This window comes from Gossypium arboreum, chromosome 13 (genome assembly GCF_025698485.1).
Source record: "Gossypium arboreum isolate Shixiya-1 chromosome 13, ASM2569848v2, whole genome shotgun sequence".
In the NCBI taxonomy this organism is placed as follows: domain Eukaryota; kingdom Viridiplantae; phylum Streptophyta; class Magnoliopsida; order Malvales; family Malvaceae; genus Gossypium; species Gossypium arboreum.
In genome coordinates this window covers 122,472,863-122,486,582 of record NC_069082.1, presented here as the reverse complement: position 1 = coordinate 122,486,582, position 13,720 = coordinate 122,472,863, and the positions used below count along the sequence as shown (strand labels likewise).

The 13,720-nt window shown below is 31.4% G+C and overlaps 1 protein-coding gene across 1 annotated transcript; it reads left to right on the top strand.

Moving 5' to 3' along the window:
* Nucleotides 1-9,714: 9,714 nt before the first annotated feature.
* On the top strand, nucleotides 9,715-13,717 carry LOC108461272 (alkaline/neutral invertase A, mitochondrial). The gene is made up of 7 exons (XM_017761064.2): nucleotides 9,715-9,900; nucleotides 10,003-10,779; nucleotides 11,269-11,428; nucleotides 11,677-11,888; nucleotides 12,193-12,686; nucleotides 12,847-12,895; nucleotides 13,053-13,717. Exons 2-7 carry the CDS (start codon nucleotides 10,018-10,020, stop codon nucleotides 13,377-13,379), a joined length of 2,004 nt encoding a protein of 667 aa, XP_017616553.1. The 5' UTR covers nucleotides 9,715-9,900; nucleotides 10,003-10,017; the 3' UTR covers nucleotides 13,380-13,717.
* Nucleotides 13,718-13,720: the final 3 nt, after the last annotated feature.

The window sequence follows — 13,720 nt, the reverse complement described above, 5'->3', positions numbered from 1 at the left end:
ACTATTGTCTGAACTTGACATTTTTTTTTCTAATTTAATACCTAAATTTGACACTTTTTTAAAGTTAGTACTTAAAACTTTTTGGGTCAAATTGGTACCTAAACTTTCTCTTTTTACTATTTTGGTATCTAATCTTTTTTTTGTTCGATTTGGTACTTGTCAAAAATTTTACAAATTACTCCAATTTACTAACAATGTTATTTTTTATGAAGTAGTAAAAATAATCAATGTATGATCGACATGTGACAGATGATATAATATTTTTTATATTTTATATGTTCAATTACTTTTAGTTTTATTTATTTAATTATTTTATTAATTGAAAATAATGAATTTATTTTAATTTGGGGTTTTAAAATTTTTCTTATTTAATATTAATTAGTTAAGCATAGCTCAAGACTTATTTTTTTAACATGAAACATGAATTTCCTTTAATATTGACAATATTTTTGTAGCACAAAAAAAAAAAAACACCGTTAGTATTTTGCGTACTTTGTAAAACATTTAATAAATTTAGGTGCCAACTTAGGAAAAAATGCCAAGTTCATGTACTAAATTGGGCCAAAAAAAAGTATAGGTACCAAATTAGGAAAAACTGTCAAGTTCAAGCACCAAATGTTATATCAAGCATTTTTACTTTTATTTCTATATTTTGTCCCCTCAGCACTATCTTGATAAGATTGGAACAATTACCCCATTGTGTTACAAGTTTGCATTTCCTGTTACTATATTTATCTAACAATTATGAAATATGTATTGATAGCTTATCTATTTTACATATTTTACGCGCTCAACTCGAATTGTTCTTGAATTAATTCCTGCTAATTGGTGAATTTTTTGTTTGAATATTGTTAGGAACGAAATTCGGATGTAAGTTAAAGACAAGCAAAAAGGGGATTAAATTGAAGCATGTGAAATAAAAGAAAGGTTGAATCGTAAATTTGGGACATTTGAGGGGTTGGCCAGATTTTTGACACTGTAAAAGCCAAATTTAGAAAATAAAATATAATATTATTTCATGTAATTAGTGGGTAGGTGGAACAAGCCCAATTTTAGTATATGGTTTATGTATATATAAGTGGTATGGTACACTTGAAAAAACACACCTTAATTTGTCGGAATTGAATTGAAATTGTTTTTTATTCTTTCCATTTACTGCGTCAGTAGACATACTGCCACTTTCATTTCATTTTTTTTCTTAGCAAATTTGTTTAATTATTTCCAAGTCCCTTCCCCTTTCTTTCTCTATAACCATTAAATCCACTTTCATAACCAACAAAGCATGATAAATTGTATGCTTTACTAAATTCAAATTAGTTTTAGGCCGATTTTTTTTCTGGTTAAGAATAGTGAGAAATTGTATCTGCATTAAAAATCCTTCAAATCGGTATTCACCATCTCTTCAGAATATCGGGATTGACAAATTTATCCCTTAAAGTTAACTCAATTTCAATTCAAAAAGCGTGTTGGGTTGGAGTTGTTTTGGCGTATAGTGAAGACGAGTCGGTTGTGCTGTATTTGGATTTCTACGAACAACTTAAGGGAGATTATGATTGAATTTAAATGTCCCGCGTGATTGAGGTAATTAATCCAAGTTGGGTTCTTTAGAACTCAAGGCTATCAGGGTTTTGAATTGCAAACGCATGTATCTCGATTAGACAATTGGTAAAGGTTGGTTTACAGGGTATCAAGATCAACTATGAGTGGAAGAATTGGCGGTTAAGACGTTCTTAGCCACTATAACCAACTTATTGTTTGGAGGAGAAAACTAATTTTCGAGGATCGATTTAAAAACCAGAATCCACCAAGTCTAGGGCTAAGACTTTATAACTCTATTTACAAAATATGAATTTATTTCCCAATTTAATTTTATTTCGATTTATTTAATTGTTTATTTATGCTATTTCTTTATTTAATTTCTAGTCATTTTGAAACTCCCCTAATTTATTTATTTTTCAACAGGTCATTTGGAGTTGTGGACACGTCTATTGCCATGATTATCGGCACGACAAAAATTTTGTTCACGAGAAAAACACGAAAGTTGATCATAATCACCAATTCCTTTGAAATCGAACTTACTACTCTTTACTACTTTCTAGAGATATTTTATTGTGGGGATTATTTTTATTTGGTGGTTTCGACGCCCATCAAGTATTATATTTTTAAACACAATTATCAAATACAAAATAGTTAATTCAACTTAATTAAATTACCCTAAAACATGTTATTATTAGGGTAAACTATCAAAATAGTCAATTTTGTTTGTCTCAGGTTACGTTTTAGTCACTTATGTTTAAAATGTTACGTTTTAGTCACTTACATTATTGTATTGTAACATTTTAGTCAATAAGCCGTTAATTATCGTTAACAGTAAACTAATGTGGCATGTTAAATCATCATTTCAAACAAAAAATTTAAGTTAAATTATACAATTGGTGTAACACCCCTAACCCGTATCCGCTGCCAGGACAGGGTTTCGGAGCATTAATACCATTTGCAGATCACTTAAAAAAATTAAAATACTTACCGATTCAATGCATCATATAAAATAAATATATTACCATTCAATCAACAGTTTGGCACTTGTATAAGCATCAAACAACAACATTGTTAGTATACTTGCACATATCTCATATAAATTCAACATTGATATATCTATTTTCTCGACATGTCGCACTTGAGTTTAATAATAGTCTCAATTACATAATTTCCTTGTATCAACATATCAAAGATAATCATATATGTACATGTCATGAAACATATCATGCTCTTACCGTTTCTTCACAAGCATATATCATTCATTTCATTATATCAATATTTTATGCTTCATCATTTCCATATATTTTATGTATATTTATTCTCGTAATAGCTTATATCAAACTTAACATAAATTATATTCCATGTACTTATACTTATTTCGTTTATCCATTTTCATAATTATTTCATACAACGCTTTTGTAGATATATTTCCATATGACCAGTTCTTGTAAACATTTCACACAACCATTTCATATAACCATTCGTTATCTGATACATTTTACCTAAATATCAATTGTTCAACAGATGTTATAGCGTCTCCCATCCACGGTCTTATTTATCTTTGACGTGATGCTATAGTGTCTTTCAACTATGGTCTTACTCATTTTCTGTCATGTTGCCATGGTATCTTTCAACCATGGTCTTTTTCTTTTCATGTCACGTTGCCATGGTATCTTTCAACCGTGGTCTTACACATCTCATATCAGGTTGCCATGGTATCTTTCAACCATGGTCTTACACACAGGTTGCCATGGTATCTTTCAACCATGGTCTTACACACAGGTTGCCATGGTATCTTTCAACCATGGTCTTACACATTTCATATCAGAGAGCACACTCCTGCGAACCTCATCCTTATAGTGGGATTACCAGTCCAGGCTAAATCCCCTGTAATATAAACTCATAGAGTATTGTCGGGATTACCATCAGGCTAAATCCTCACAACGACAATTACTCTAATGAGCTTGGATCTGAATTACCAGTCCGAGCTAAATTCAGACCCTAATTCGGATTACCGTTCGGGCTAAATCCATTTTACACATATTCTTCGGAGGGCTATATCAGATAGGATCACCCGTCCGGGCTAGATCCTTTTTACCGTCAATTCCTTTTCAGAGATCCATCAAATTTTCCTTTCATTCAACCGGGATTTCTTCTCCTTTTATCAAATTTATCAATGTTTCATAAATTTTCATACAATGAACATTCAAATCATATTCACATAAATAACATACAATCTCAAGCATTTAAGAATATAATTCAAGTTACATGAACTTACCTCATTGCTTGTTTGTGTTTATAATTTCATTAATCTGATATTTTTTCTTTTCCACGATCAAGTCTCATACTTGAGTCATCCGGATCTTTATAAATAAATTTGATCATCATTTTCATTCATTTCATATTCTAATGCATTTAATTAATGCTCTAGGAAAAATTACCATTTTGCCCCTAAACTTTTAATTAATGAAGATTTCATCCTTAGGGTTAGGAAAATAAAATTCTTTCAATTTAATCCTTATTTCCAGCTATTATTCTCATATATATTGATAACAATCCATGGATTCTATAAAATATCAGAATTTTTCATAATTTCAACACTTTTCAATTTAATCCCTAAAACATGTTTTCCCCCGATCTTGAACTAAATTAATAATTTCATTCAATTTTGTAATTTAAATAATAAAATAATCCATTTCATGCAATTTGGTCATTTCTGACATGTTTACAAAATTGCCCATAAAGTTTTACTTTTATTCAATTTAGTCCCTGAGCCTAAAATATGCAAATTAGCCATGCTAGATGAATATTCATACATATTTTTCCTCCTCCTCCTCTCCATTCCACATCCTTAATGTAGATAACACACTTGTAAGTAACATTATCCATAATTTTTATTATTTACTTTTATGAATATTCAAGCTGTCTATCTGCATCATAGTCACTAAATTATTTATATCTGGATATATAGAACTCCAAATTAATATCAGATAATTTTCCCTGAATCTAGACTCATATATATTCTTACCATAAAAATTTCAGAATTTTTGGTTTAGCCAATAAGTACAGTTTATTCTTTAAAGTTACCCCTGTTCTGCTGTCTGACAGTTCTGACCCCTCTTCACCAAAAATTAATTATCTCCTCATACAGGATTCAAATGATGTTCTTGTTTGTTTCTCTTAAAAATAGACTCATTCAGGATTTTATAAATATAAATTTAAGCCCCTAATTATTTTATTCAATTTTTTTATGATTTTTCAAAGTCAGAATAGGGGAACCCGAATTCATTCTGAACTTGTCTCACAAAATTCATTATATCTCAAAATTTACAAATCCATTACTTACACTATTTATTCTATGAGAAACTATACTAAATAAGCTTTAATTTCATATTTTTTTCATCTTCTAATTCGATTTCTACAATTTATGGTGATTTTTCAAAGTTAGTCTACTGCTGCTGTCCAAACTATTTTTGTGCAAGCTATTAATTACCATGTTATAACACCCTTATTTTCTTTTTCTACACCATTTCTCATCACTTTATCTTATTTTCTCTTCACTAACATATCAAAAACATAGGACCTTATGTAAGAAAACTCTACTATAACATTATTTCCATGCTTTGTCAATAATAACAAACTTAAAAACATATTGAAATCTTGATATACTTACCTTGTTCTATTGATACTAATCTTTAACTTTATTTTCTCTCTCCTCCAGCTTCTATTTCTTGAATCCAACTTGATATTCTAACTCCCCATGCTCTCCTTAACATTTTTGTCTCTTGGTAGCTATGGAAATTTATTTGATTTTTGGGTGAAAATGGTGAATTTTTGGTAAAAAGACCAAATTGTAAAGAAAGCAAAACTTTCTTTCTTCCTCTCTTTCTCTCACGTTAGTGCATGGGAAAATATGGATGAGAATTTCTCATCTTTCTTTCTTTATATACTAATAAAATAATAATAAAATATCTTATTAAAGTATTAATAAAATAATATTTATCTAATTAAATAATTATAAAATATCAAAATATCTCTAGCATCATTATTACTTTCTAGATTTCTCTCTCTTCCAATTGACCATTTTGCCCTTCATTATCTTTTAAAATTCCATCCTTGAGTCATCATTTAATTTGGTAAAATTGCAATTTAGTCCCTCATAGTTCTTCATCTATTCAATTTGGTCCTAATTCATCCATTTTCCTTAGTTTCTAGATCATTCCACTCTGAAATTATTTACATTATTGTTCCTTCAAATTTTTCATATTTACACTTTAACCCCTCAAATTATGAATATTTACTCTTGTGCAACAAAACTTTTCTCACTTTTACAATTTAGTCCTTTCTTGAATTAATATATCATAATATACTTCTCAATATTGACATAACTCAAAATTTCCCTTTTTGTCACTTTATTTCCTTATTTTACTATATCAAGGATAATATTTTACTGTAAAAATTTTCAGGGTATTACAATTGGTCTCTATGTTTTTTCATTTTGAGTAATTTAATTTTTTTTCTTTTATGTTCTTTTAACTCTTTTGTTTTTCCATTCTCTTCTGTTTCTCGCTCTGTTTTCCCCCTTCTCCATATCTTTTATATTCTTTTAACTTTATTTTTATTATTCTTTTTATGTTCCCTTCTCCTTTCTCCATATTCTAATAGCGCTTTCAAAAGCTGCCTCAAATAATTTTCGTGCAACCAGACCTTTAAATCTATCATATGGTTAAATGCTATACATTAACAAGTAATCTTTAGTTAATTGTTTGACATAATTTGTAGATTCTTCATGTTTGAAATCCTAATTCTTTGAATTAATTATTAGATCATTCAAGCGAAATAACTTTGCATATGCCTCATATCTGAAATCTCATTTCTTTGAATTAATTATGTGGAAAATAGAGATAGTGTAACGACCCAAATTTCAGTGGTCTCGGAATAGTGATGTGAGATCACTAAATCCGACATGTGAGTTTAGATATTAGTAAGTAAAAGTTAAGTGTAATTTTAGAAATATTTTTGAATTAGTGAAATTTTGAATTAAAGGAAATTTTTAGATAAAATGAGATAAAAACGAGGTATCGAGACCTCTAATTCCTAAACCGAGCCATAAATATTTTTATAAATATTTATGGAATGTTACTAAGTTAGTATTAAAATTTTGTTAAGAAATTTTAACATTTAAGTAGACAATTGAATAAAAAGGACTAAATTGAATAAGATGTAAAACTGCGAGAAGTGATTAAATAGCTTAAATAATAAATAAAAGGGACTTAAAGAGCAATTTGACCCAAAATAAAATGGGCTGGATGGTTAGGTAAATATTAGCTGAGAAATATTGTGAACTAAGGGTAAATTGGTAATTCAGTTGAAATTGAATAGTTAAAAATTGGATTAAATTAGGAAATCTAGAGTTTTCTTCATTTTCTTCATCCTCTCCAGCAAAAAAAAACCATTGAAGGGTTCTTTTAAGCTGGTCTCTCATATTTTTACAACATGTAAGCTCAATTTTTGATTATTTCTTGTAATTTTTGTATTTTTTGAGACTTTTACAACTAGGTTCACTTGTTTAATTCATTGGTTTTTTATTTCATGGGTAATTTTGAAAGTTTCCATGAATAAGTGCTGAAATTTTATGATGATTTATCATGGAATTGGGGTTTTAATTTTATTATATGATGATTTTATGAAAAGATTTTTATAGGAATTGATTTTTAGGATCTAATTGTGAAAGTTGTTGGAATTAGGGTTTTTGTTGAAATTTTGAATGTTAAAGGCTTTGAAGTAGTTTATAATGTCTTGATGAAATGTTATTTGAGAGAAATTAGCTCAATTGATGAATAAATTAAGTAGGGACTAAATTGTAAAAATGAAAAGTTTGGGGTAATAGTGTAATTTCAAAAATTAAAGGGCATAAATTGTGAAGTAGAATAGATGCTAATGAAGGAATGATTTTATAATTATAGATCAAGAAGGAAAGGAGAAATTACAAGGATAGTCCCTGAATTTTTACGACTTTTGCAAATTAGCCCAAGTAAGTTCATATGGCTAAATTCAATATCTTGGTAGGTAAATTTCATACATGTCATAGTATATTATAGTATATGAATGTCATTAAACCGTGATAATTGTGAAATAATATTTGAGTAAAAGTACAAATTAAGTGGGACGATGGAATTGGGTACTTTCGTTCTGTGTTCAAGATGGATTGACGGAAAAGACCATGGTTAGACCATGGCAACATGTGACAATATGCTCCCGTATAAGACCATAGCTAGACTATGGCATCGGTGTGATGTGATAATGTGCTTCCATATAAGACCATATCTGGGATATGGCATCGGTGATATATGTGCTTCTGTGTAAAACCATATCTGGGATATGGCATCAGTATGATTTGTGATCCATGTAAGACGGCTATGGCAACGGTGTGTGACATGTGACTATGTGCAATACCATAGTTTCATTGTGATAACGAAGTACTCAATTCCGTAATTGTTCCCTAAATTGGATAAGAAAGTTAAGTGATAAATGGGCCCAATAGAATAAAAAAAAATTGTTATTATGTGACATTGAATCCAAATAAGTGAACTTATCATTGATTTTGAGATTGACGGTAGGAATTAGTGAATTGTATAATATATGATTATTGTTAAATGTTCGGTAAGATTTATTTTCTATGCTTATGAGCTTACTAAGCTTCTATAAGCTTACTTGTGTATGTTTATGTATCTTATAGATTAACGTATATACATTCGGAGGATCAGATCAACATCGAAGATCACACTATCTAGATTTATTCCGGTAGATTTTGTTAAACAACTTTTTGATTTATATGGCATGTATAGGGGTTGATTTGATAATGTAATAGTATGAATGATTAAGTATGTAAAGTAAATTGAATGCAATGGTTGTGTTTGATAATGAAATATACATGTTTTGGCCTGAAATAGTTGATTTGTTGGACTTTATTAGTGTATAAATGTGATTTTGTTTAGGAAAATATTGAGATGGTGAGAAAAGCGGCCTTAAATGGCCTATTTTTGTCCACATGGGTAGATACACGGGCGTATATTTTGGGCCCTCGTAGGCCCGTATATTTTGGGCCTCATAGGCCCGTATAAGGGACTTTAAGCATGTGTTTGAATAATAGTTTATTTGGAATGAAGTTTCATGATCTGGTTTCGGGTGTGTTTAATTGTGTTTAAGTCTGGTAATACCTCGTACATTGTTCCGGCATAGAATACGGGTAAGGGGTGTTACAGATAGAGAAATGAGAAAAACAAAAGGAAGAGGTAGAAGAGAATGGAAAATAAATAAATAAAAAAGAAAGTTAAAAGAATATAAAAGAAAAAAAAATTAAATTGCACAAAATGAAAAAATATTGAGACCAATTATATAATTTAACCTAAAAATTTTATTTGAGATGATAATTTAATGTACCATGTCACTTATTATTAATGACAATTAATGATTTAGTGACTAAAATGTTTCAACACGTTAACGTAAGTGACTAAAATGTAACATTTCAAATATAAATGACTAAAATGTAACTTGAAATAAATAAAAAATGACTATTTTGATAGTTTACTCTTATTATTAAAAACTTTCAATAATATTAAAAATAATTTCATTAAAAAAACTACAATTTTATTTTCGTTTACATAGATTGCTTTATATGAAAATTTACATTATACAAATTTTAATTTTAATTTAATTTACTTTTACTAATTAGAGGAGCTATTGATAGTTTTAGATATTGTAACAAAAAAAAAAATCGTGATGCGACGCTCATGTTAAAGGAAATAGAAAAAATTATATCATTTATTCAAAAATTAGATTTACTACCATTCTACCCCCACATGAGAAGAGTTAGATTTATTCAAGAATTTAGCCTCAGCTTATAATTTCAGTTTTAAAGTTTGTAATGAAATTAGAGTAAATATAATTCTTAGTTCTCAAACTTGATAATTAAATTTATTTTATATGTAAATTTAACAACTAAATATACTTCGAATCCTGAAATTAATTTCCATTAACAAACCTTATACAACTTTTACATTATCCAATTTCAAGATTATATAAACTTAATTATCAAGTTGATATACCAAAACAAAACAAAAAAAAAAAATTGCAAATATTAAGGTGGACTAAATTACCAATTTTGTTCACCTCAAAGTTGGTTAAATTTGAAGCCATAAAAAGCTTGCTTGCTCTTCATGGCAAGGAAAGAAGAATGAGTAAAAAACAATAGCAATAATATAATAAAGAAGGAATATAGATTTTGCAAATGCTGAATTGTTGGAAACACGCGGAGAAATCAGACATGTTGCATTCCATATTTCTTCTATCAATTTCTGGGTAACTCTTTTTTATCTTTCCAATTCAATCTGTTCAATTTCATTTCGGGTATAATTAAATCCCAAATAAAATAAAGCGAATTTTACTGATCAATCGCTGCAGTTTCATTTGTTGATTATGAACGCTATGAATTTCATCATCAATTCCACCATGAAGCTTCCTTCAACACTCCTAAACCTCAGAAGCGCTTTGTTTTTGGGGTTCCGACATCGGTTTAATCCTCCTTGTTGTGAAGATAAGCTTTTCTACAAGAGCAAAGCTTCTCTGTTGAATTTCAGTAAAAACTCTCAATTCCACGCCTACCCTTCTCGATTCTTAGGATTTCAACGTGTTATCAACAATGCCCAGAAGTTTAATTATTTACCAAGTTCCCTTTTTGCCCGACCCAGGGCGGTTCCGATGCCTTACGGTTTCTCTGTTCAAGCTGTGATAGCATCAAGGGTAAGAGACCTCTCAACATCTGTCGAAACAGGTAGACACGACAAGAATTTCGAAAGAATTCACGTGCAAAACGGAATTAATGTGAAGACGCTTGTTGAAAGAATTGACACTGATAAGAACCTCGTAGGACGAGAAAATCCTCTAACTGAAGATGGAAACAACGTGAAGAACATTGGGGAGGGTTTGGGAAAGGGAAAAAATGGAGTTTCAATTGATAGTGCTATTGAAAAGGAGGCATGGGATTTATTGAGAGATTCAGTTGTGTCGTATTGTGGGTTCCCTGTTGGTACAGTGGCTGCAAATGATCCAGGTGATAAGCAGCCTTTGAATTACGACCAGGTCTTCATTCGTGATTTTGTGCCTTCAGCTTTGGCTTTTTTGCTTAAAGGTGAAGGAGGAATTCTCAAGAATTTTCTCCTCCATACTTTGCAGTTGCAGGTATACATACTCACTTAATGTATATTGGATAACTTTGTAGCAGCATTAGTAGTGCATTTCCTTTTTTGGTGTGACTAGTCATTGATTGTTTGATATCCATTTGTTTATTTGTGTATTATTTATCATTCAGATAGCCTAAGTACTTGTTTTGTTCATGAATCATCATTTGTCATTGATTATCTTTATGGTTTGGTGGCTTGGTCCTTTCCCAACATTGTGTAAAAACAAATCCAATGCACATATTCACGATAAAGTTGGCGAATTGTGCTTTTAGGTTCCTTTCAATCATTGTAGGACTTTGGGCATTTATTGCTTAATGTAATCAATTTCATGCCTCTTTTCTCCGTGCTGGTAGTTTCAGACACATCGAATTTCAATCCAGAGGTGGATATGGGTTTGCTATGTACTATGTAGGTTGAACATTTCCTTGTCAGTTTGCAAAATTATACCTTTAAAACTTAACCAACTATTTTGTTGTCTTTGATCTAGAGTTGGGAGAAAACTGTGGACTGCTATAGTCCTGGACAGGGTTTGATGCCAGCCAGTTTTAAGGTTAGAACTGTACCAATTGATGACAATAAGTTTGAGGAAGTTCTAGATCCAGATTTTGGAGAATCAGCTATTGGTCGTGTTGCACCAGTGGACTCCGGTTAGTTTATTGCAACTTTGTAGACCATTTACTATGACAACTTGCTAGTTAATATTAGGATGTTGAATCATTCAGCTTTAGCATTCATGATGCTTTTGTACTTTGAAGTTCGCATGTGATTCTTTTCTTTTTCTTTTTTTTCCTTTTCGAAGTTATTGCTCAAAGAAAATTGATTGACTTAGTTCATTGAATTGACACTCAGAGGGAAAATTGATAAAGTGAGTTTATTGAATTGACTTCTTTGATAGGATTATGGTGGATTATATTGTTGAGGGCATATGGGAGAATCACTGGTGATTATTCATTGCAAGAGAGAGTGGATGTTCAAACGGGAATGAAGCTGATCCTCAACTTGTGTTTAGCTGATGGATTTGATATGTTTCCTTCTCTGTTAGTCACCGATGGATCCTGCATGATAGATAGAAGGATGGGTATTCATGGTCATCCCCTTGAGATCCAAGTGAGTTCATTGTTAGAAGTTTTAAAGTTTCCGAACAAAAAACAGCCAAAAAGGTTGCTTTAAGTTGCTCTTGTTAATCATATCGGATTTAACCTGATCTCAAAAAGTTAGGTTGCTGTTTTATCTGTGACCTCTAAAAAGGATGCTATATTAACTTTTTTAGACCATAATTGCTTTCTGTTTTCTTTGCTCATTATCTTAATTTGCACATGGTTTCTGATCCTGCCTCATTTTTAACAGAGGCTTTCATTTGCCCTTTCTATGTTGAAATTGTTGTCCTAATTGTCACATGCTTGGTCCACAGGCTTTGTTTTACGCTGCTCTACGTTCTTCTCGTGAGATTCTCTCAGTAAATGAGGGCTCCAAGAATTTGGTGAGGGCTATAAACAATAGACTGAATGCACTATCATTCCACATCAGAGAATACTATTGGGTTGACATGAAAAAGATCAATGAGATATACCGTTATAAGACAGAAGAGTACTCCATGGATGCTACCAACAAATTCAATATTTATCCAGAGCAAATTCCTTCCTGGCTTATGGATTGGGTACCTGAAGAAGGTGGATATCTAATTGGCAATTTACAGCCAGCTCACATGGATTTTAGGTTCTTCACACTTGGGAACCTCTGGTCCATTGTTTCATCACTGGGCACTCCAAAACAGAATGAAGCTATTCTCAACTTAATTGAAAACAAATGGGATGATATTGTGGGGCATATGCCTCTCAAGATATGCTATCCTGCAGTAGAGAATGAAGAGTGGCGCATAATTACGGGCAGTGACCCAAAGAATACGTGAGTGCCTTTCTCTTTATCATGAAGACTTTTCTCTCTCTCTCTCTCTCTATATATATGTGTGTGTGTGTGTGTGTGTGTGTGTGTGTGTGTGTGTGTGTGTGTGTGTATCATCTACATATTATCTATTGACGCTGGTGTGCTTGATGAACTTATGCAGCCCTTGGTCATACCATAATGGTGGATCTTGGCCAACACTTCTCTGGCAGGTAAGCTTGAATTTTCTTGTAGTTTGGAATACCCTTTGTCAAGGATGGCCTTTTTCCTGTTTCAAATATCCAACTTTGTTCTATGATGCTTGTTTGAATACCTTGAATTAGTTAATGCGGTTATACCCTCGCTCTAAATCTTAAATTACTCTTTCAGTTTACTTTGGCTTGTGTCAAGATGGGCAGATTAGAACTAGCCCAAAAGGCCATAGCTTTGGCAGAGAAGAGGCTTTCAAGAGACCATTGGCCTGAATATTATGACACCCGAAGTGGGAAGTTTATTGGAAAGCAATCTCGACTTTACCAGACATGGACCATTGCTGGTTTCCTGACCTCTAAAATGATGGTGGAGAACCGAGAGATGGCTTCCTTGTTATTCTGGGAGGAGGACTACGAGCTTCTCGAGATCTGCGTTTGTGCACTTAGCAAAAGCGGCCGGGTAAAATGTTCTCGTGGTGCTGCTAAATCTCAGATACTCGTGTAATCGAACACCATTATATGGAAGGTGGAGAGCCTTGTTACTGTACAGCTACAAGTTTAGGGTAGAGTAAGATTTTGTGTCTGATTAGCAATTTTCAATACTTAAAAAGTTCATCAACATACAGGTTTGTATTACAAACTAGTTTAGCATATGTTATTTTTTCCGATCAATCATGGAAGTTGATTGGCACTGAAAGTATAAATTGTTCTCCCATATATTGGGCCCTTGGATGACCAATTTATTGCAGCCATTGATTTTTCTTGTGCTTTCTAATTGAAAGAAATCAATAGGAAAAGGGCCGTCCCACTCTATCAATAAATTCCCAGAGCTTCAAAATGAAATTT